Genomic DNA, 24,972 nt, shown 5'->3' with positions numbered 1-24,972 from the left:
ACAGGGTGTAATAGGGAGTACATTGTCACCACTGGCACTTCCCCCTTTTCTTGTTCGTCATGTACAGTTTGCAGGAAGAACGATTCCCAGTAAGTCTCCATGTGAATTCAAATCTGCCTAATTTTATTTTCGTGCTCTTTTCACAAGCTATATATACAAGGAAGCAATATACTGATTGAATCTTCTAGCAATGTACACTCTTGAAACTTTAATTGTAGACAATACTGGAGTTTACTGAGCATCTTACGGCTTTCACACTTACTAAATGAACCTATAATAAAACACATTGCTCTTCTTGGGATCTTTTCTATTTCCTCTATCTGGTACTGATCACACAACTGATGAGCAATATTCAAGTATTGGTCAAATGAGTGCTTTGTAAGCTACTTTCTTTGTTGATGGGCCACATTTCCTGAGAGTTCTTCCAATGAATCTCAGTCAGGCATCTGCATTACTCATGATTCATTTTATGTGGTTGTTCCACTTCAAATTGCTCCATATGCATAATCTCAGATATTTTCTGGAAGTAACTGCTTCCAGTAATTGTTCTGCAATTGTGCAATCATACAATAAAGCGTCTTTCTGTATATATATTCATAATTGTTACATTTTATAAAATGGAGAATCAATTGCCACTCCCTGCACCACGTGTCAATGCTCTGCAGGTCTTCCTGCATTTCACTACAAATTTTCTAGCATTGCCACTTCTCTGTATACAACAACATCATGCACAAAAAGCCTCATGGAACTTCTGACAGTATCTACTAGTTCATTCATATGTATCGCATAATGTAACAGTTCTATAACACACTCTTGGAGCCATGCCACTTTTAGGTCAGAAGATTTTCCTCTGTGTGGAATGACTACTATGTTTTATTTGCTACAAAATCTTCTATGCACTCACACAGCTGGCCTAATAGTGACTATACACTTGTATTTTGTTCATTAGGTGGCACTGCGGAACTGTACTGAATGCCTTCCTGCAGTCAAGGACCACACGTACACCTGGCCACCTGTATCCACTGCTTTCTGCGTCTCATGGACAGACAGAGCAAGAGAGCTGGGTTTCACATGATCACTGTTTATGATCATTGTTTTTGGAACACACATTGATTCCTAAAGGAGAGATTTTCAGTCTCTAGAAATGTCATAATATGTGGGCATAAAACATGTTCTGAAATTCTACAACAGAACGACGTAACAGATACAGACCTATAGTTTTGCAAGTGTGTCTGATGGCCATTCTTGAAAATGGGTATGAGCCCCCCCGCCCCCCTTCCCGAATCATTAGGAATGCTTCATTCCTGTAAGTGTAAGACACTTACAGTAAGCGGCTGTTAAAGTGGGGTGCACGTAAGAAGATAGCAACACAATGGGTTCTCTCTCTCTCTCTCTCTCTCTCTCTCTCTCTCTCTCTCTCTCTCTCTCTCTCTCTCTCCCCCCCTCCCCCCCCCCCCCTGTCCCATGCCTCACACTCCACACTCCAGCTGCTGCCAACCCTGGCAACTGGCAACACAAGGGTGAGCACTACAACGACCAAGTCAATGTTTCTGCTTCTGACTCTGCCTAGCAGAATTTATATGCTTGGAAAAACTATTGCTATCATTTCTTAATGTAAAACTCATAGCGTTTGTTTTACATGACCCATAATTAACACTATAGTGGTTAAGTAACGTTGCTATACCTAAACTATACATTAAGAGGACAAAAGTCATGGGACACTAATATGCACAGATACAGATGGCAGTAATATCACATACAGAACACATAAAAGGATGGTACATTGGTGGAGCTGTTATTTGTACTCAGGTGATTCATGTGAAAATGTTTCCAATGTGATTATGGCCGCACGACAGAAATTAACAGCTTTGAACACAGAATAGTAGTTTCAGCTCAACACATGGGACATCCTATTTTGGAAATCAGTTGGGAATCCAATTTCGAGATCAGTGTACAAAGAGTGCGCCGAGAATATCAAATTTCTTGCATTACCTCTCATTATGGACAAAGCAGTGGCCAATTGCCCTCAATAAATGAGCAAGAGCAGCAGTGTCAGCAAATATCTGTCAGTGGTAATAGATGAGTAACACTGCATGAAATAACCACTGAAATCAATGTGCGATGTATCCGTTATGACGATGCAGTGAAATCTGGCATTAATGCACTATGGCAGCAGACAACCGACGCGCGTGCCTCTGCTAACAGCACGCCATCGCCTGCAGCATCTCTGCTGGTCTCGTGACCATATCGGTTGAACTCTAGACAATTGCAAAACCGTGGCATGATCATAAGAGTCCCAGTTTCTATCGGTTATAGCTGATGGCAGTGTTCGAGTGTTGTGGCGCAACACCATACGAAGCAATGGATCCAAGTTGTCAACAAGGCACTGTGCAAGTTGGGGTTGGCTCCATAACGTTGTGGGTTGTGTTTACAGTGAATGGACTGGATACTCTGGTCCAAGTGAACTGATCATTGAATGGAAATAGTCACTTGCGGCTAATTGGAGACCATTTTCAGCCATTCATGGATTTTAAATCCCCAAACAACAGTAGACTTTTTATGGATGGCAATGCTCTATGTAACCAGCCACACCTGTTCGTGATCAGTTTGAAGAACATTCTGGACCATATGAGAGAATGGTCTGGCCACCCATGTCAAGCGACATGAATCCCATTGAACATTTATGGGACATAATTGAGAGGTTAGTTCATGCACAAAATCCTGCACCAGCAACACTTTTGCAACTGTGGATGGCTGTAGAGGCAGCAAGACTCAATATTTCTGCAGTGGACTTCCAACAATTTGTTGAGTCCACACCATGTCAAGTTGCTACAGTGCACTGGGCAAAAGGAGGTCCAACACGATATTAGGAGGCATCTCATGACTTTTGTCCTCTCATTGTAAAAGAGTGAGGAATTACTGCACTCCCTTTCTTTTGCCATTTTTCTCTGAAGTGTTTGAAAGCATTGCAGCAAAACAGATTGAAAAATTTCTTATTATAATGATATAATTTTAAAAACCAGTTTGTATTAAAACAAGGAAAAAGCCTGTAAAGCTACCAATGCCCCTCATTAGATAAGAGCAGAAAGATCACAAGAATATTCTGTGGTCTGATCAAAGCATTTGAGCCAGAGAACCAATCCTTAATTCTACAAAAATTACAGATGCATGGAATCTGAGACACTGCTATACAATGGTTCAACTATTACTAAACAGATAGGAAACAGAGTAATTCTAACTTCAAATTCGAGCAGTTACTCCTCTAATTGGAAATTGATAGTGGATACCTACCTGTTTACAAATCACTTGCATGATTCTTACTGAAATACTGTTCAGGTGTGTTGGGCGATACCAAACAGAGCCAACGTGGGATACTGAATGTATACAGAGAATGTTAGTATGAATGGTCACAGGTTTGTTTTCCCACTGAAAAGTGTCACAGAGATTCTAAAGGAACTAAACTGGCAGAAGCTTGACAACAGATGCAAATTATCCCAAGAAAGTTTCAAAAACCAGCTTTAAACAAAGAATCTAGGAACACACTTCAATCCCCTATGTATTGCTCCCATAAGGATCATGAGGGCAAGATTATACTCAGTACAGTGTGCACAGAGGCACTTAAATAATCATTCTTCCTGTGATTTATGCGTAAATGGAATGGGAAGAAGCCCTAGTAACTGGCACAGTGAGAAGTAGCCTCTGGCTTTCAGAGTACGACTGTAGATGTAGATGGCTCAGACAATGATAATTAAGTTTAAATATGTAAATGGGACATATTCGGAAATCCTCTAATCATTTATAAAGATGGTTATACCCACATTTAGTCTTCTGCCCCTTGAAGAAATTATAGTTTGCCAACAATGGGTGTCCGAGTCTAAAATGGATCTCTTTCTTGCAGACAGAGGCATTGTGCTAACTATAAGAGTGTAAGGAGATCGACATGCATCACGAATGACTGAATGTAAAATCATCATCTTCTTCTTATTTCTCTTGTGTCTTTGCTCTGCATTGGCACAGGGTTGGCAATGTTGTTATTAAAATATTTGGTATGGTTAATTTAAGGGGTGGCCGGATGCCCTTGCTGTCACCACTCCGTTACTCCCCGCCCCCTCCCCCACCTCCGGTACAATATGTGTGTACCCCAACTATCTGCATGTAGTGTTATTCATGTGAAAATAAGAGAAAATTTTCTAAATGTCGCAAATTGTGTAACTGAGATGGGATCTGGTAACAGCCTGTTATTCAGTTCATCAGACGTGGGAAACCACCTAAAAACCACATCCAAGCTCGCTGGCACACCGATCCTCCTCGTTAATCTGCTGGCAGATTTGATCCGAGGCTGGTGCACTTTCCCATCCCAGAAGCGGTATTTTTACACACACGGCTATTTGGTTGGGCTACACTCAGAGTCAACAACAAAAATTACCCTGTTGGCATTTTTTGTGATCTTGCCAAGGCCTCTGGCTGTGTTGACCAGAAAATTCTGCTACAAAAACTGAGGTAGTTCAAAACGGTTCAAATGGCTCTGAGCACTATGGGATTAACTTCTAAGGCCATCAGTCCCCTAGAACTTAGAACTAGTTAAACCTAACTAACCTAAGGACATCACACACATCCATGCCCGAGGCAGGATTCGAACCTGCAACCGTAGTGGTCGCGCGGTTTCCCACTGTAGTGCCTAGAACTGCTCGGCCACCCCGTCCGGCAACTGAGGTGGTATGGCATTAAAGATCTTCCCATTGCATGGATGGAGTCATATCTTAAATATTAAATATAGTGCACAGAATGTTTCGGTGCTTGGCCCGGTCCTGTTCTTGATCTACATAAATCATTTACTGGGAGCATGGGAGGAGTCTGCAAAAACCGAAATGTTTGCCGATGACACAAGTGTTATCAACAAGGGGTCCAACCCACCATCTTCTGTGGCACTGCAGCTAAAGAGGGTGTCGCATACTCAATATTTATTGCACGATAATATTGTGTCAATATATGAGGTGCATTCAATAAGTACAGCAACACATTTACATTGGAAAAAAAAGGCAGAATTGGTTGCGAGACATTGTAGAATATTCTCACTTTAGCTCCTATACTTTCTTGAAGTGCTAACAGGTGACGGCACTATACACAGTCTTCAAATGGTTCAAATGGCTCTAAGCACTATGGGACTTAACATCTGACGTCTTCAGTCCTCTAGACTTAGAACTACTTAAACCTAAGGATATCACACACATCCATGCCCAAGGCAGGATTCGAATCTGCGACTGTAGCAGCAGCACGGTTCTGGACTTAAGTGCCTAGAACCGCTCGGCCACAGCGGCCGGCCCGCAGTCTTCAAAATGGTGTCTGTGATGGAGGCATGTTCCCAGCAGGTAGCTGTCATTGAGTCCCTTTCAGCAGAAAACCAGAGTTTCAAAGATATTCGCAAGTGCCTGCAGAATACCTACAGAGACCTGGCAGTGAACAAAGCATGGTGAACCATTGGGAAAGGCCTCTGCCATCATTGCAACAAGGTTGCACAATCCTATCCAATTTCCTCTGTGCTGGCCAGCCACACACATCTGTGACTCCTGCACTGTCAGAGTCTGCAGACACCCTCATTTGAGGCTGCCTTCGCAGCGAATGTGTCATCGCTTGACAATGTGGAACTTGCATGTATTGTAACTGCTGTTGCTATGTGCTTGCTTCAAACACCTCACTGCACAACTGTACGATGCTGTTGGCAGTACTGACACACATCCACCAGTCGGCGTACTCAAAAGTGTCCCTTGTCACCTAACAGAAGACCATAAAGAGCAAAGAAGGACAATCTGTCCAGGATTCCTTGCATGTTACGAGACTGATGATGACAACTGTTTGCTGAACATCATCACAGGCAATGAAACATGGGTTCATCACTTCCACTTCGAACCTGAAACAAAACAGCGATCCACGGAGTGGCACCCACACCACCTCCCTTCCAAAGTTCCAAGTCACACCTTCAGCTGGCAATAGTCTTCTGGGACTCTGAAGGTGTTATTCTGCTTGATGTCCTCCCTCATGGTGCAAGTGTACAGTGCTACCCTCGGGACATTGAAGAAATGACTTCAGCATGTTTGTCACCACAAAAATGGAAACGAATTTTTCCTTCTCCACAGCAACACAAGGCCTCGCGCCATTCTACACACCTGAGAGGAGTTCGCAAAAATCCTCATGCACCATACACCCCGTATCTTGAACCTTCCAACTTCAATCTGTTTGGCCCAATGAAGGAGGCACTTCCACAGGATGCAGTTCATGGATGATGCGGAGGTTATTTATCCAGCAAGATATTGGCTCCAGCCAACCAGTAAAGTGATAGCAGGCATACAAGCCCTCTGAGTAATGTGGTGTAAGGCCATTGCATTGAACAGAGATTACACTGAAAAATAGGATTTGTAGCCAAAAGAGTGAGGAATAATATGGCAATGGGAATCCTGAATAAAACAAAGCTGCCTTCAGACACAAGTGTGTTGCATTATTTATTGACTATACATCATATTTTGCCAAAAGTCCTGAGGCCAAGAATGGCAGAATATTATTGCACAATATTTATGCATGGGATGGGTCAGAACTCTGCCTTCGCAGCAAATGTGTCATCGCTTGACGGTGTGGAACTTGCGTGTATTGCAATTGCTGTTGCTATGTGCTTGCAAAAAGAAAAACAAGAGGAAGTGGTGGTGGTTAAAAAAAGTGGCCTGGAAAGCACTCTACACACAGCCATAATAAAATGCAAAGAGAAAATGCAGCAGATAAGGGTGACTATGGGAATTTTTTTAAGGATGAATGAGGAATCTTTCAACAAACTGAAGAATGGTACTGTTCACATACTAGTTGGATTTAACTTTCTGCAATGCTGGAAGTGATCTATGAACATGAAAAGATTAAGATACTTCATTGTAGAGGATACACAGGTAGTGCTGTTATGTATTTCTGCAACAAATAATTCAAGCTTTGAAAATGAACAAATAAGTATTTGCATTGTTATCTCCCAGCACTTAAAAACACTTTTGTCGAATATTTCTACAGCTAGTTACTGAATATGTATTAAATATGTAATCAAACAACTCCCCTGAATGTACATCAACAGATGATTCCTTTGTCTTTCCGTACTCACATTCATACAACATTGCAAAATCAGTTGTTTACATGTTTGCAAATCACGAAGTCTCAGCAGGGACAGGCGTGTATGGTGGAATACAACCCTTACATGGTACAATATACTGAGCGAGCACCAATATTTTTAAAGCTCTGCTGTCTCCTTGAACGTACTGTGAAAACAGTCAAAACTGCTCTCACACAGTCAATATTAATGCATAATACTCATAATTGTGCAATGAATATTGAGTGTGTGAAGCTACCTTAACCAGACCTCAACTAATGCTCCTTACATAAGAACTTTCTCGTACTTCATCTTGTTACAGACACTGGCATTCTTGCAATACCATACAGTGCTTCCACAAGTACAAAAGTCATGCTTTTTCAGAAGTACATTTGACTCATTTCATGATTAAAAGTGCATTCTGAGAAGCTACATGTATTCTGCTACTGCTATTTCCATTTCTTAGATAACTTATCTTCAAGGAGATTTCCAAACCATACATCTTTTTTGGGTCAAGTGTTAATATGCCCAACAGGCCAATCTGAACCTCTCTGACTATTTTACTGGAAATAAATTGACACTGGCCATTTTGCCTCCTAGCAGTAGCTGGGATAAACAAGTTGACTTAGGCAAAGCCTCATTACACTTGAATGTGTTTAATGCAACAGAGATGCATCAAGCACACAGGATGTCACCCACTAAATGACTCCAGAGCACACTTCCAGACTGAAGTTCACCTTACATAGATTTGTACCATCCATGCATTTGGATCATCACTGTCTGACAAACAATTATCTACTGGTAAATTCATCACACTCATCCACGACAATGTCAATGTTTGCATCAACTACAGTAGTACCATCTAAAGTGTCCCCTCCTTCCCAACCCAAGTTTGACCCTAAATTACTAATATCTCTACAGGCCCCCCTTCATTGAACACTTTTTGCTACATACATATTTGTTTGCTCTGACTCCAATGTTGGACAATGCCTGGTACAATGTTCTCATTACTTTCTTTTTTTTTTTGTCTGCTGTCACAGGTGTACAATACTGATACATGCATTCTGAGTACATTAATGCCTGTATTGTTAGCCACAGGGTTTACATCACAAGTATACTTCTGGCACTGGCCTCTTTTGTTTGGCTGGAGCTTAAGTGGGAGCCACTGGCAGCAAAGACTTGTCCGCAGAGGGAGTTGGTGGACAGCCAGTTCGTGAGTGACACAGAGAGACAGTAGGCAGAGGACCAATGGGCATCGGTAGAGCGTCATAGGTGGGGGTGCACCCGGGTGGAAGTGGTGACTTCGGAGTGTGTAGTGGCTGTTGCAAAGCTTCACGGGAGCTGTGCGTTGTGTGGCAGAACTGGGCTTTGTTGGGGCAATATGTGTCATCACAGGGAATAGCTTGCAGCATTCAGTCCATGTGAGCTGCTCTGCTAATTGTTATCCTTCTCGGTGAGTCTCGTTATTTTAAAGGTTCTGTTTGGAAGTTGTTCAGTTTTCACTATTAATGGTTACTGTCAAAGCTCTCCTATCCGCAACATACTGAGCTCCTACACCATGTCAGCATAGTTGTTATTTAACTTGGCTCAGTTGTGCCTGTCTTCTTAGGCCTCTCCAGCACCTCACATTCTATGAAACTTCCAGCTTGCTAATTGGTCACTAGTACCATAATTCTGGAAGTTCTTCACCTGACCTGAAAGGAGGATCTAGAAGATAAAGTCTCAACATATCAGGGTAGGTCAGTGTTCTATCTTTCCCTTACATTGCTGTTTTCAGTGAATGTGTTTCATAGCAGTTTTTGGTTCTACAGGGGTAGATGCAGCAAACTATGTTAAAGAGACCTCTCTCCAGCAGTTTGTGTTTACATAGGAAGCCAACAATATTTCCATCATTTTAACATGGAGAAATCATTGTTAATAGTAATAAGAACAATAAATATACATTTCACATGGTGGATAGGAAAGAAATTTCAGATTTTAGCGGATGGTGGTTGGATTTCTACCTACAGCCTTGCCACAGTGGTAACACCAGTTCCCGTCAGATCACTGAAGTTAAGTGTTGTCGGGCTTGGCTAGCATTTGGATGGGTCAACTGCCCAGGTCTGCCAAATTATGTTGGCAAGTGGGGTGCACTCAGCCCTTGTGAGGCCAATTGAGGAGCTACTTCATTGATAAGTAGCAATCTGTAGAACGCCAGTGTTATTTCTCCTGATAACGATGTTCTCCTGAGTAGTCCCTGCCCTGATATCCAAATGGGGGACTATTTTACCTCTGAAATATCTTACACAAGAGGATGTCATCATCACATAACCACACAGTAGAGCTGCATGCCCTCAGGAAAAATTATGGCTGTAGTTTCCCCCTGATTTCAGCCTTTCACAGTACCAGCAAAGCACAGCTGTTTTGGTTGATGTTACAAGGCCAGGTAAGTCAATCATTCAGACTATTGGTCCTGCAACTACTGAAAAGGCTGCTGTCCCTCTTCAGGAACAAGATGTTTGTCTGACCTCTCAACATATACCTCCTCGGTTGTGGTTGCACCTATGGTACAGTTATCTGCACTGCCTCCCCACCAACGGCAAGGTCCACGGTTCGTGGGGGGTGGGAGTATCATCATAGTGCCCAGAAATGAGGAATGTCCTACCAACAATCAACCCATCCCTCTTAATGCGGTATTCCATCACCCATTCAACCAATCTGACATCCTGGTCCATCCATATGCCACACCCACTCCCAACATCGTGCCACATGTGTCACATCCCTGTGGAAGACTCAGGTGCAAAACCCATCTAATTTACACAGCTGTCGCATCCTGCTAAACACCTATAACGGGTGTATTCTATACCATCAGAGGCAGGATCAGCTGCGAAAGCGGCCACGGCACATACCAGCTCTACTCCAATTTCTAAGCAGCATTTGATGTGTGTATGACCACCAACCAGCTGTCCACCAGAATGAATGGCCACCACTAAATTGTGGCCCAGAGCAGTGTTGACCACCTAGTGGCAGAACAGTCTACTGACCACAGCATGCTCAATTTCAATGGCTGTGTCACACCTCATTCCTTCTAGACCCTTACCCCAGCACTAGCTTTTCTGAACTACGGGAGGAATTATCTTTGCAACACATCCTTTGTTCCAGTGGCCTCAATAACTGCTAGCCCCTGCTCTGCACCCAATTCCACCCTGTCCCAGTACTCTACCTTCTCTCATCCTGCACCCACACCCTCTTCTGCCTCCTCTTTCTACATTCTGTCACCCACTCACCGACATCATTGCCATCATGTGCTGCGCTACCTCACCGACTCTGGAGCCCATGTGTTGCATATCTATCCTGCGCAGCTCCTGCTCCCCTGCCCCCCTCCCCCACGTTCCAGCCATCCCTCCCCAACCCTCCCTCCTGCTCCTCACCTTCTTTCTCACCTCCCTACGACCCCTCACCACAAGTCAAGTTGCAGAACTACAATCCCAAAATTGTGTATTCAGCAGGCACAAGGTAGCTGTACAGGTATGCAGTGTGTCTGATGGGAGGGGGGGGGGGGGGAGGAGGCATGCTATTTTTCAGCATTTAAAGATGCAATTTACAGTAGGTGTTCACAGTGGCGGGTGCTGTGTAAGAGCACAAGAGGACGTGAACACCCTAACTTTTGACACCTTGTGAATTCATTGCTTATTTTTGTTTGAATACTGTGAACATAGCATAGATGCTAGAATCTGAAAGAAGCAGCACTTACATCTACTGTGCTACTGCCTCTCTAGACTCCGTGAAACTTGGCATCAGGGTCTCATGCACATCTTCAGTTGTGCACATTTTAAGGAGCTTTTGCGCACGTGCAACTCGTGGGACGTAATTGCCTTATGCACCAAATACATGTAGATATCACAAACAATGTGCATAATTCACGATGAGCACAGCTACCCCTTGCCACTAAGCTAGAAGTTTCCATCAGTGCCACTAGGTGGTAGCACACTGCAGCAGAGTTTTATTCCTGTTCACTTGACATAAACTCTGCTAGATGATAGCACACTCCTCAGATAAGCTGATTCTCTCACTATATACTACGGTAAAATCACATTGGACTTCAGTATATGTTAAAATTGTACTGACAGTAAACCTATTTTGTAGATTTCTAAATGAGTTACAGTATACTAAGTTATGAATTTTATGATACAGTAATCCATTTGAGGTGCTGAGAATCATAACGGCCTAAAGCACATCACCGTCGATTGAAGCATTGCATTTATTCATTCTTCTGGACTCTGTTGATCTTATGGTGCATCAGCTTTATCTGTGCTGTAGTCCCACACAGAACATATGAAACTTCACAAAAAGCTGTATCACTGGTTTCTGGTACGCTCTTAAAAGTGGAATTGACAGCGTTGTTCTTTAGGTCCTTATGGATCTCAGCACCTCATCTGCATTCTAGTCAAGTACCATGTTGATAGACATTGCTACTTGAGTTTAATCATTTCCACAAACGGCACTTTGTGTTTAGAGTTGGTTATTTACTGTGTGGGAATTGGCTTTCATGTGCAGTGTAAACATGAAATATGTTGCATCTATTTTAAATGCTTACAGAAAAGTAAAGCTGTGAGGAGGGGTTGTGAGTCATGCTTGGGTAGCTCAGTCAGTAGAGCACTTGCCCGTGAAATGCAAAGGACCTGAGTTCGAGTCTTGGTCCAACACACAACTTTAATGTGCCAGGGAGTTTCGTATCAGCATGTACATCATTGCAGAATCAAAATCTCATTCTGCAAACAGAAAAGGTAAATCACCAGGAAAAGTTAGCCGCAAAGGAACTAGGGCCTCCGAGAACTGATTCCTTGATTGAGAGAGTGATGAAATCAAATAAGTGTGCCTACAAGCGAACATTTAACAAGGAAATGTACAGTCAGCACAAGTTGTTGTGTGAGTGCAGCGTAAGAATATCAGATTTTCAGGCCAAAAGTAAATTCATGAACTAATACATCTGTTAGGGATCTTGTACATTTGTCCCAAAGACTGGAAAAGCACAAAAATTCGCACAAACACAAAAATGCAAAGTGGAGAGCTGTGAAAGTTTACATGTTATTTCATAACTGCCCTACACTGTACTCAATTATGTACAAAACAACAAAATTCCACGACAATAATTCTTTCTTTTGTCAGACAAGTTATGAATCTTTATTATTATCACCACCACCACCGTTATTATTACTGGCAGTGGTTGTAGTTGTATAAACTTGTTGATAAGCATAACTGTTGTACAGCAGACGCTATTAATTTCAGACATTCAAATTTAACTGAATCTAAAAATTTGTATGAATGTGTACCCACAAGCCACCACTGGGCATTCGATAAGTAATGTGACACATTTCTTTTTTGAAAGCAGGTTTGTTTTATTCAGGCTTCCAATACACCATATCCCCCCCCCCCCCTCTTCTTGCTAAGAAACCCTATTTTTCAACATAATCTCCATATGCAATGTGGTGGCTTTACTGGTAGGGCTGCATGCCCACATGGTATTGCTCTACTGGTCAACGCTCAAGCCAACATCTTGTTGCATCAGTAACCGCCCCACCATCCACATACTTCTTCCCACAGAGTGCATTCTTCACTGGACCAAACAGATGAAAGTCAGAAGGTGCGAGATCCGGGCTGTAGGGTGGATGAGGAAGAATGATCCAATGAAGTTCCATTAGCTCCTCTCCGATGTGCAGAATTGTGTGAGGTCTTGCATTGTCATGGAGAAGGAAAAGTTAGTCTGAATTTTTGTGGCAATGAAATGCTTACGTCATTTATTCAATCTCCTGAGCGTAGCGCTGTACACTTCAGGGTTGATCTTTGTGCTGTGACAGAAGACATCAAACGGAATAACCCCTTCAGATCCCCAGAAGACCATTGCCATTACTTTACCAGGTGAGGGTTCATCCTTTAACTTTTTCTTCAGAGGAGAGATGATGTAGCTGCCACTGAAGGGATTGCCATTTTGTTTCCGGTTCAAGATGTTTGACAAAAAACTGTCACAATTAGCCTCGTAATGCACAAGCAATTCCACATCTATGGCCCCTAATCACTCTTTGTGGTCTTCTGTTAGGCAGCCAAGAATCTAGCAGATGCATATCTTTGACTACCCCAACTGGTGGAGAAGTGTGTTAGCAGTACCAACAGAGAAATCCACATGCGTAGCATGGTGTTTGATTATGACTCATCAATCTTGCATGAAATTATAGGGGCTAAAGCGACAATATTCCTTGACATCTCACAACAAATTCTTCATTTTTTCAACCAAAATCAGCTGAGAAAAAAAGGGTTGCATCTCTCATTGAACGTTTCTCATGTGTGTTTCTCAAAACCTAGCCTACGTTAATATGGGGTCTGTCAAGACAGTACCCACCCCCTCCCCACCCCCCACCTCTCTCTCTCTCTCTCTCTCTCTCTCTCTCTCTCTCTCTCACACACACACACACACACACACACAAAACTTCAATTCCTCTCAACTGCTTTCTAGGGAAATACAGCAATGAAGGGTATATGGAATGGGGCACAATTGTATATGAGGGGCTTAGGGATGTTCTACATGCCTGTTCTGAAGAAGAATGTAACTCCAGAAGCTGATCTACAGTACTGAACACCTCACCTGTTGGGCTATTTGCTGCCCAATTCCTCACTGAATGGTGAGCAGTTCTCTTCTTTCACTCGACACTGATTTTTCCATATTACCATTCACAGTAGCACCTACTTTTAAAATCGGTAAATTTTCAGCACTTTTTTTTAACTGATTCATTTTCATTTTATTGTCCGTGTCCATAAAACAATCACTTTGACATTTTGTCTAAAACTTCAGTATGTGCACTTGTCAGGCGAAGGAACAATACAATTAGCGCTAAGCAAAGGGTGGTAAAAAGACTACTCAGTCACAAAGGATTTGAACTGGAATCACAGGCATCATGAATCAGATGTATAAAGGGAATATATACAATAATTACCTTATTCCATTTAACAGATGGAAAGAGAGTAGCTCGAACAACAAATTTTGCTGAATACAAAAGTTCCTGATACAACAGAGAGCTAAAAATACAAAGAGAAAAGAAACTAAGAAATTCCCCAGCATGCTGATGCATAAAAATGAAAGATGAACATGTGAGCTACCTATGACACAACAGCATTCCACTGATAGTTAAGAATGAAGATTATTAACTGAATCAAATGCAAAGCAAACATACTATTACAAGGAATGAATATAAGCACGTATTCAGTCCTTAATATGGCAGCTCAGTCTGTACTGCATTATTCCATAAACTCACCAAAAAGATAATGGAAGTATTACACAAATGAGAAAACAGTGTGTAATGTAATTATAAGACATGACGGGACATGCAGGATAAGAAAATAATTCAATTAGTAAACCAGACATCACCTTTCCCTCTGTTGTGTAACGATGTTGTTGTGTGTAACATTTCATTTGTGCATGTACAGAACAGAATACTGACAATATTTATTCTGCATGTCTTAGTATTTTGGAATGTAGGTAGTGATGACTGACTTATCTAAAGCATATCCCAAGGTATGGGTAGGTTTGGAGATGACTGTTATATTTTGAATTGGCAAAGCCAAAAAATACGAAAACTTAGTTGTGGTGACATTCTAACCTGGATCATAACCTTGCATGTAGGTTGCGCAAAGAATGCAATGACACATGCATATCCATAATTGTTATAGAACATATTTTATACATATATATTGCATTTCAATGAGTGATTTATGTTTGCCATTTTACGATGATTGCAAGTCAAACCAGATGAGTAGTATTGGTAAATCCAATGTACCCTACACCACAGGCACCTTCTGTAATGCTCAACCTGTACATGAATATCAAACACGCTTGTGTGTTCTGGGCATTGAAAAGAAAGAAAGGTACCTGGATACAAACAGAAAAGCAGTAAAACTTTACAAAGGGCCATCAGAGAAATCTAAGACTGTGGAACAGCTAAACTGTGAATCAATGTTCATATGACTTTTTTAAAATTAAATCGTAGGGATAGCGAGCTGGATCGGTCAAGGTAAGTGATCAGTTTTTACTATTACCAAAAGTAATAATACATTTGCTCTTAATCATACAAGCATAGGCATTGCCAACATCTGTGCATGGGTGGCTCATTGTATACTTTAGCCATAATATTAATTCAAGTGTTCACTTGCAATAGAGCTAGAAATGCGAGTAGTAACATATACTTCATCAATAATTAAAAAGAGATCAACTTTCTAAAATTCCTTACTCTGTGAACCGGGGGGGGGGGGGGGGGGGGGGCGGGAAATCAGCTTGTGTTTGTAAAACATGGGTGGGAATAAACTAAATGGGAACACAACTAACAATTTAGTACAATGGATAAGAAAATCAAATCTCTGAGTTACACTTTCCCCATCACAGAATATGTTTAAAATGGTCAGGGATAGCACCATGAAACATTTTGAGAGTATGTAAATTAAAGGTCTAATTTTTTTGTGCCATATTTAAATTATGAACAAGGTATATTTCATTTCAGTGCGGACTGTCAACAAGCTACCGAGTCGCAGTGTTTACAAATATCCACTAAAATAGGAGTAGGGTAAATTTTAAGTAGTGAGTTCCACAAAGGACTCAATCCTTCAGTTTAAATCTTTATTTAACCACAAACGTACATACTGTATAAACTTACTCATCTTTTCCTTAAAACTCAAACACTTAACCAAAACAAACAAAACAATTGGAGCTGCGAGCACCATAGTCAATAAACGCACATTACATATTACAAAGCGTAGGCTCAGAAGTGTAAACGTACTGGCGAACTACATATATCAGCCAGCTCTGAGAGTTAGTGTTGTCGTAACATGTGTATTTACAAGTATATTTTGGGAGCTAAATGTCAATATATCTGCTCTTATTTATCGGCACTCACTTGCATCACTGGTCCGCGACCGATTATAGTCTCACCAACCGGAATATCAACTTCATGTTTCGCGTCTCCATCTAACCGCACGAGTGTAATCTTGCTCATTATACGAAATTATTATTAAAATGTAATTGGATTTAATCAAACAGAAGACGAAAGGAAGTAAAAGCATAACAAATTTTCTTTTGCGCCTGAATAAAACCAGTTACCATGACAACCAAAGATCACATACATGATACGTGTTACACTGTTACTGAAAGTCTGGTTTCCTTTCTGTGAAATTATTCGTAATTTCAATAGTTTCAATTTAATTACTTAAAATTTGAGGCTTCACCATTGATTTTGATACATTTTTCATTTTGATTTATAGGGTTAATCATCTTACCTACTCGTTCTACAATCACTCAGAAAAAATTTCCATATCCTTTCACTATCAATTAAGAATTTACCAATTAACATAAAAACAGCAAAACTGAATGAGTATTATTGTGACTGACATCGCAATAACAATTTTGCTAGTTCGACACGTTGTGGAACAGTAGTAAGCAAAACATGTACATAGAATTAGTAGGAGCATAAAATTTCAGAGTTACTTTTTTACTAGATGTTCACTTAATGATTAATTTTCCTTTTTACTTGGCTGCGAAAGACATTTTTGTCCTCCCTTGCGCAGGAGTGTCTCCCGACAGTACGCACAAATGGAATATCTCTGAATGTAAGCTCTGAGATGCCTTCAACAACTTTGGCATACACATCTCTTTCCTGTTGATCGTAGAGGATTCGGAAGGTAGGAACGTTTGTAATGATTATTGTATCGGGTTGTATATTCACAATCTGTTGACCAGTGTCGATTTTCTTAACTATTATTAATTTAATGTGTGTTTGTTAACAGTTCCGTATGCTACTGTAATAGTTTAAAGAAATTAGTACCCTAAATATGTATCTTTAGATTACGGAGATCATGGCTGCAACGTGTTCACACAAATTTTATAACCCTCTTATATTTTAGTCAAGCGTTGCTTATATTAATGATCATTTTATTATACCATTTTCTTGGTTTTAATATTAATCGCTTTATTACAGATTGGTACCCCATTCCATAATCGGCCATGGGGGCCTATAAGTATATTCAGGAATTGTATAGAAAGAAGCAGAGTGATGTTATGAAATTTTTGCTTCGTATAAGATGTTGGCAATACAGACAGCTGACGAAAATGCATAGGGCTCCTAGACCCTCACGACCAGATAAAGCTCGAAGATTAGGGTACAGAGCCAAACAAGGTTTGTTGACTACTTTGTGTGTTAACCTACAATTACCAGTGATGATGATTTGTACATGCACCACGCTTACCTTGTGTGTGGGGATATACTGTACCACTGATAGTTTCCGATAGATTTTGTAAACTGATACATGTGAACATCGAGATACTAACGTCTTCATATTTCAGGATTTGTCATCTACCGCATTCGTGTTCGACGAGGTGGTCGTAAGCGCCCTGTACCAAAGGGTGCTACTTACGGAAAGCCTAAAAGCCATGGAGTTAATCAGCTGAAGCCCACACGTAACTTGCAGTCCATTGCTGAGGTCAGTTTCCGAAAATCTGCTAAATACAACTGCTTTGAAATTCAATTTGTGATATTTGTAATTTGACTACGCCGTGAAAAATTGTCTTTGGAGTTAGTTTCTTCTACTTTTCTGCAAAAGACCCCGGAAGGAGCGATGTATATGATGAAACATCTAGTGGACTGAGAGCTATGATTGAGTGATCTTCCTTGGATGTCTGATACTCCATAAACCATTCATATATTCGGTTTTTATCTTTCGAATTTGACTAATTGTATGAAATACTTCCTGCAGGAACGAGTTGGAAGGCGTTGTGGTGGTCTGCGAGTGCTTAACTCTTACTGGGTTGCACAGGATTCCACATACAAGTATTATGAAGTAATACTGGTGGATCCGGCTCACAAGGTTAGTTTTCTTACCTTTCAAGCAGTGTTTTCTTGAACATAGTTTGTCTACAAAATGTTTATTATTTGTGTAATAGGATTTCTATAATTGCTTCTGTGACCTATGTTTTGTTATTGAGGAGAGTATTGAAATGCAAATTGCTGTGGTAGAATCTTCTGTTGATGTATGTCACATTGTCTAGGATACACCCAGGCCATTTCCTTGTAGCTTTAGTTATTAACTTGTCGTCTGACCTTGGTTGTAGAACAGAACTTGTATCACTCATCTATAATGAGTTGACTGTTACATCAATGTTACTGAATAGACATGATATTTGAACACATTCCTTGGATTTTGTGACTATTAACAAACTGTTGCGAAACTTGTGTGTGTTGCATGAAGCCAATTTGAAACTGCAACATAACAAAAGGGTTGATGCCCTGACTTTTCCTTGGGTGTTGACTTGACACACAGATTTACATTGTGTATCATGCTTGTTCCATGTAAACTGTCAGTTATTACATGCTTATTGGCTAGGTGAAGTTGTTTGTTTTACTCTGAAATTTTTGTGCAGGTTCTTTTTAAGAGATCTGGCCTGCTGACATTGTTTCTCCTTTTCAATATTTGGGTATCTTTGAGAAAGAACATGAATGCTATCTAGGTGAACGGCTGATCGTTGCAATTGAGTTCAACATTGAATTAATTGGACAAATTTGCTACCCAGAAATAGGCCTAAGCAGTTTAGTATACTGTAAATATATTTTACTCTACATAAGCCAAGAAGTCTCTCCCGATTGATAGCTCATTGAATTTTGGGATTCCCGGCTCCACATCTCGTGCAGATTCCTGCTGGAAACCAATCTCGTAGGGTCATTGCATTTGTTTTTACTTTCTTTTGTGGGGTATGTTGTTCTGTCCAATAACATTCCTTACATTCACTTTGATCTGTACATAAACTGATAGTGGCTCTGTAAACCAGTATTTTTTTTACTACTGGCAGTGGCATTGGACAAAAGTATTTTTTCATGTGCAGAACTTTAACTATGTGTTTCAGAATGAATATAAGTGGTTGAGATAATACTGATCCATAGAGTAGCCCCAAGTCTAGATTATGTTGTAAGGTGAGAATTTGGTTGAAGAGTGGAAGCCAACAAATGTAAATGCAAGTAATGGTTGTGGTGACAGATTGTCCTGTAGTACAGCCTATTGACATCCACACCATAATGAAAGGCACTTTCCCATACTTAAAGTATCTTCCATCATAAAAGTAAAACTGCAGGGTACACACAATATACACATATTGTAAATACTGTATGAAAAATGCAAGGGGATCTATTATGTAACTTTCACCCATACAAGTGGTAATTGTTTTCAGCTGCTGCAATTGTCTTTGTTGGACTTGCCTTTCAACAGCTAATACTTGTGCGAAAACCATACACAGAACAGTGAAAGTGTTTTTGTACAGAAAATAGTAAATATGAATACTTGTAGCTGTAGGTGCCTAAGTGTGTGTCAGTTGTAAAGCTGTTTGTAAAGTTCTAGTCATTTGAGTTACAGAGTATGTGAATATGTTCATGGCAAATGAGTGGAATAATTGTCATGAAAAGCACACAAATTGTAAATAGTACTATCAAAGACTCCCACTTGTTGTCTTTTATGTATTGAAGCAGCATTTTATTGATTAGTTGCAACATTTAGAGAATGTGTTGGCAGAACAAATCAGTGCAGTGTAAGAGTTGTAACATGTAATTAACATCAGCAGGTGAGTGCTGAAGATCAGTGTAGTGAGTTTTTTCAGAAATATATTGGGACATGCAACAAAGCAGCTGCACAAGTAGTTATTGGGGTTTGAAGAGGTGGGGAAATGTTGCTAACTGTGGTCATACCCACGTTTTCTTCTAAATGTGCTCACACTGTAAATCAGCATATTTGAAAATGCTTAATCTGGTTAAGAATGAAAGTTGACAAGGCATAAATTAGCTAGATGTTAACTGAAAGTGGTTGTAATTTTAATGTATTGGTATCTGACTTCCTGCCACTGTTGCACAATAACCTGTACTGCAAAATATGTCTTGGCTAAACCTTGAATACACTGTATCCATTGAAATAGTAGACTTTTATATTATGTAATTATAAATACGTTATTCCGAATTATGGCATATTAGCTTAAGTGACAATGAACTTTTTCTTCTTGTTCAGAGGGGCAGTGAAACCATATTATTTGCTGTCACAAATATTTGGCTATTGTTCTATGAATACGTCACACTTTCTGGGTGTGCCATTTTTCCGAATATCTTGTGATTTTGGTGTGCGGGTAGGATGGAACCTGAATACAGTACGAATTGTCACAAAACACTTTGTTGTGGTGACACTGATCTGTAGCATAGTCTAAGGTCTAGGTTAAGTAAGGTTAACAATTTGGTTGCAAATTGGTGAAGCCTAGAAATGTGAGAGCAAAAGACCTGATTGTGGTGACAGGCTTACCTATATCACAGTAGTGAAAGTGTAACCTTGCTTTTCAGGAACAATAGACATTTTCTCAAGTACATTGAAATTCTGTAAGATGTTGCTATAGGACACAGCCTCAATTGATAGAATTACATATTTCCTGTTTCATGAAACTATTAATTTTTAAGCAAATATAGCTTGTTGCGGCTAGTTCGTAGCATGCTCACATTGATTGTTGCAGAAGGGCCACATGTGATATTGTTCCACCAGAGTTGATACTGTATCGATAACTGATGTATTATGAAATTTGAACTTCGTAAACTCTGTAAGATTTTACTGTTCACACACAGAATGTGGAGAGAATTAAGGAGGTTATTTCGTGGGTTACCTAGCTGAGTGTACGCTGAGGTTGAAAAGTCATACCACCTCCTAATAAGTCAGACCACCTTTTGCCCAATATAGATAGTTCAGAAACTCGATGTGATGCAGGCTCAACATGTCATTGGGAATCCCTTGCAGAAATACTGAGCGATGCTACCTTTGTGGCCATCTACACTGAGCGATGCTACCTTTGTGGCCATCTACACTGAGCGATGCTACCTTTGTGGCCATCTACACTGAGCGATGCTACCTTTGTGGCCATCTACACTGAGCGATGCTACCTTTGTGGCCATCTACACTGAGCGATGCTACCTTTGTGGCCATCTACACTGAGCGATGCCACCTTTGTGGCCATCTACACTGAGCGATGCCACCTTTGTGGCCATCTACACTGAGCCATGCCACCTTTGTGGCCATCTATAATTGCGAAAGTGTTGCTGGTACAGGATTTTGTGCATAAACTGATCTCCCAATTATGTCCTGTAAATGTTTGATGGATAGCCATCATTGGCCTGAATTGTCCAAAATGTTCTTCAAACCAGCCACAAATAGTTGTGGCCCAATGACATGTTTGGAAACATGAAGTCGATGAATGGCTGCAAGTGCTCTTAGTAACTGTACGTAACCATTTCCAGTCAGTGATGGGATCACTTGGACCAGAGGACCCAGCCTGTTCCATGTAAACACAGTCCACACCATTATGAAGCCACCACCAGTGTGCAGAGTGCGTTATCTGCAAATAGGGTCCATGGTGTCTGTGCTGCACTTAAATTGTATCCTCAGGTCTTACCAATTGAAATTGGGATTCAATTGACCAGGCCAATTCTGCAGTCTAAGGCCCAAGCAATGTAGTGATGATACCAGCAGAGGCACTACAGGCGATATTGTGCATTTAGCAAAGGCATGTGTTGTCTGCTGTCATAGCCCATTAACACAAAGTTCTGCAACACAGTCCTAACATATATACTCGTCACACATCCCACTTCATTTGTGTGGTTATTTCAGTAAGTGTTGCTTGTCTAAGTGCAAACAGCTCTAAGCAAATGTGACTGCTCTCGGTCATTGCGTTCAGGCCATCGGCCACTGCATTGTCTGTGGTGAGAGGTAATTTCTGAAATTTTGTATTCTCAACATGCTCTTGATGTAGTAGATCATGGAATATTGAATCCTGAAACAATTTCTGGAATGAAATACCCCATGTGTCCGGCTCCAACTACCATTCCATGTTCAAAGTCTGTTAATTTCCATTGTGCAGCCATAATCATGTCGGAAACCTTTTCATGTGAATCACCTGGGTACAAATGACAGTTCTGCCAATGCATTGCACTTATACCTCGTGTACACTATTGTTACACCATGAATTTTGTCACCTCAGTGTATGTTCTGTTGAGGATATTGCTTGACACAGACATTACACCTTTTTCTTTTTTTCCCCCCATTGAAGTGAGTAAACTTCGTCTGGCAGAACTGTAGTGCAGTAATTCTTTCAAAAATGCTGCAAGCATCCGTTTTGAGGAAACCAGCACGTCCACTTTCCTCAACACTAAAGTTGTGGTATGGCATCAGTTTATTTGGTTCTGTGCACTTTGTAAATTACTTTAGGACATACATTTTGTTCCTGTTTCATGCTAAATATTTTTTATCATTTGTGTATAAGCGCATTGAAAATATGGATAATGTGAATGGCTGATAAGTCACATACAGTGTGTGCTCGGATTCTGTGGTGTGATTGGTTGATGATCATGTCTTGCTCTGTGATCCTCACAAAAGCACAGCACAATTTTGGGTTCAGTTCCTGAAGCTATTGTGCCTTATTTGCTGCATTCGTATTTATGCTCGCGTATTTCAAACGTAGGCAGTTTCAGTGGTCCATCGCATTAGTGATATATCCATTTTTTGTTCTTCAGTTCGTTATGCTCAAGTGCCAGGTGATAGTGGTATGTAAAGATAGTACATGTAGTGTTCATACTGCCATTAGGATACCTTTAGTTGTTTGATACGGCATTGTATGCCAAAGGCAAGGTTGCAGATTTAAAGTCTCTGTTGTTAGCAATAGTTTAATCTGTAAGGCAGTATCAAAGTAGCACACTCATAGTGGCAAAGTGACAGATTTATTTTGGAATTGGTTGTTTTATTCCTGTGGGTTTCTTAAATTAGGCAGTATAACATTTGATGTTCCTTTTAATTTGGAGGAGGTGGTTGTATTTTTACCTGTGACACTGAATCACTTCTCCCTTATGGTTTAGCAATACGCTTAACAAGTTAACAAAAACTTCTATACACTTGGAAATACTTTTCTTCATGAGAGGAGAGGAGAGGAGGGGGAGCAGGCAGTAGCAGTCAAAAGTATACAATGCATTCTTTTGCTGATTCATTGATTCACAGAACTTAGGTATTCATTTCTGCATGCCTTTATATTTTTGCAGGATGTTTTGCCTGACGTGCACCAGAGTTTTAAGTTTCATTTGCATTCCCTGATGCAATGAACTGATTTTTTTTTTTCAAGATCAGTACTAGTCACTACATGTTTGAGGTGTAGTTTGTGATCCAGAACAATACTGGAACTGTTAGTTATCTTATAAGATTACTTCTATGGCAAATTTTTTGTTGCAGTGGCAGTTGACATCAGTTTGTGTGTCAGCATTAATATATATGAACTTCATAGTATAATATTGCAGCTGTTTAAGATTGTGTAAGGGAATTAAACACTTGGAAAAAATTTTGGTCTGTTTCTTGCAGGCAATTCGCCGAGATGCTAAGATAAACTGGATATGCAAACCAGTGATGAAGCATCGGGAGCTGCGCGGACTTACCTCTGCTGGTCGCAAGTCTCGTGGCCTCGGCAAGGGTCATCGCTACAGCCAGACCAAGGGAGGATCCAGGCGAGCCAACTGGCTCAGGAGAAACTCTCTGCAACTCAGAAGGAAACGTTGATTGTGTTTTGTTGGTGGAAAGCAATAAAGTTCTTTTTGTGGTCTTCTACTTTTCAGACTTCTCCCTCTTATTCATAATCCATTTCCCATGCTATGAGTTACTTTTGCCCTTTTGTACATTCAAAATTCTAAAACTTTTGAATGCTGATAGAATATTAATGCTTGCTGCCAAGAAATACAGTGACCACAGATGCGCAATAAACAGCAATCAGTAATATCAAAAGACCACCATGGAATTACCTTTGTTGTGAATAGGTTTTTAAGCAATCTATCCAGAAGTTGACTCACATTACAGTTGATAAATTGTAATAATGATCATTTTAGCTATTAGTTATTTTGGGTTCACTTTTGATTGAAAGTGGTGGGCGGACAGATGTAAGAGGAAATAAGGTAGTTTACAGGGCGCAGTAGTAATGGGATTTCTTCATCAATCCTCAAGGGGAATTGTCAAAATCACTCGAAACATCGTGAGAAAGGTGGAACTGTATTGCTCTCTTCTGGCTCAACTTTAAATGGACACTTTCGGGTTCCTGGAATATTTAAGTTATTTAGACTCGAAGAAATCACAGAACTCAACTCATCTTGAATGGTATTAAGAAACATGCCTGTATTTTCCATTAATAGGCTAATTCAGTTGCAGAGGAAATATTGATGTGTTTTTTCTTCTAAACTTCGTATTCAAATTTTCTAATGCCAAGTGAAACATTGCAGTGATTAAAAACATTGTCTCTAGGAAATAGCTTATTTGGCTATTGATGAAAGCAATATATATTTGTTGAAGATAGTTTACAGATTTCACTTGTATTGACACAGCTGGAGTATGAGACTCATTTTATCGGGGAAATAATGGGCAATGTGACATTCATATACAGGTAGCAAATAATGTGTGAATGTGAAAAATTACAAAGTTATGCTAAGAATATTGCCACAAATTGTGTGGTCACTGTACATTCCAAAGTGGTTAGGGACAAACGTGTTTTTAGGTCATAATTACAGATTTTCACTGTACATTTACTCAATTCTAGCACAAGAATTTGACCAATGAAAACATAAAAAGAAAGTCCCAGATGTTTACCTGTGCTCCTAAAATGGATGGCTGCTTAAAATTTAGAGGCTATTTTTCATTTCGTATGTAAAATAATTATTACATTTGCAATATGTGACACAAATTCTTATGACACTCAGGTCTCCTAATCAAATTTGAAAATAAAAATGTCTGGATATATTTTACTG

General features: G+C 40.3%; 2 protein-coding genes across 2 annotated transcripts in view; one reads left to right on the top strand and one right to left on the bottom strand.

Annotated features, from left to right (window-relative positions):
• Positions 1 to 16,244, bottom strand: part of LOC124718844 (aprataxin and PNK-like factor) — an 81,760-nt gene extending 65,516 nt beyond the window's left edge. Inside the window, exon 1 of the mRNA XM_047244468.1 lies at positions 16,036 to 16,244. Coding sequence (XP_047100424.1) covers positions 16,036 to 16,134 — 99 coding nt within the window. The 5' untranslated portion in view covers positions 16,135 to 16,244. The remainder of the gene's footprint in view (positions 1 to 16,035) is intronic.
• A 449-nt stretch (positions 16,245 to 16,693) lies between these two features.
• On the top strand, positions 16,694 to 23,788 carry LOC124718843 (60S ribosomal protein L15). Its single transcript, XM_047244467.1, has 5 exons — positions 16,694 to 16,816; positions 17,113 to 17,310; positions 17,478 to 17,614; positions 17,888 to 17,998; positions 23,546 to 23,788. Exons 2-5 carry the CDS (start codon positions 17,139 to 17,141, stop codon positions 23,738 to 23,740), a joined length of 615 nt encoding a protein of 204 aa, XP_047100423.1. The 5' UTR covers positions 16,694 to 16,816; positions 17,113 to 17,138; the 3' UTR covers positions 23,741 to 23,788.
• Positions 23,789 to 24,972: the final 1,184 nt, after the last annotated feature.

Source organism: Schistocerca piceifrons, chromosome 10 (assembly GCF_021461385.2).
Source record: "Schistocerca piceifrons isolate TAMUIC-IGC-003096 chromosome 10, iqSchPice1.1, whole genome shotgun sequence".
Classification (NCBI taxonomy): domain Eukaryota; kingdom Metazoa; phylum Arthropoda; class Insecta; order Orthoptera; family Acrididae; genus Schistocerca; species Schistocerca piceifrons.
The sequence above is the reverse complement of the archived record's forward strand: the minus strand, read 5'-3'. Positions and strand labels throughout refer to the sequence as shown.

What these genes read in the sequence shown, in the direction of transcription:
- LOC124718843 (XM_047244467.1), top strand. Translation starts at nt 17,139, where the DNA reads ATGGGGGCCTATAAGTATATTCAGGAATTGTATAGAAAGAAGCAGAGT. An exon ending in AGGGTACAGAGCCAAACAAG is followed by an intron (nt 17,311 to 17,477) that starts GTTTGTTGACTA and finishes TTCATATTTCAG; the next exon opens with GATTTGTCATCTACCGCATT. An exon ending in TGGTGGATCCGGCTCACAAG is followed by an intron (nt 17,999 to 23,545) that starts GTTAGTTTTCTT and finishes TGTTTCTTGCAG; the next exon opens with GCAATTCGCCGAGATGCTAA.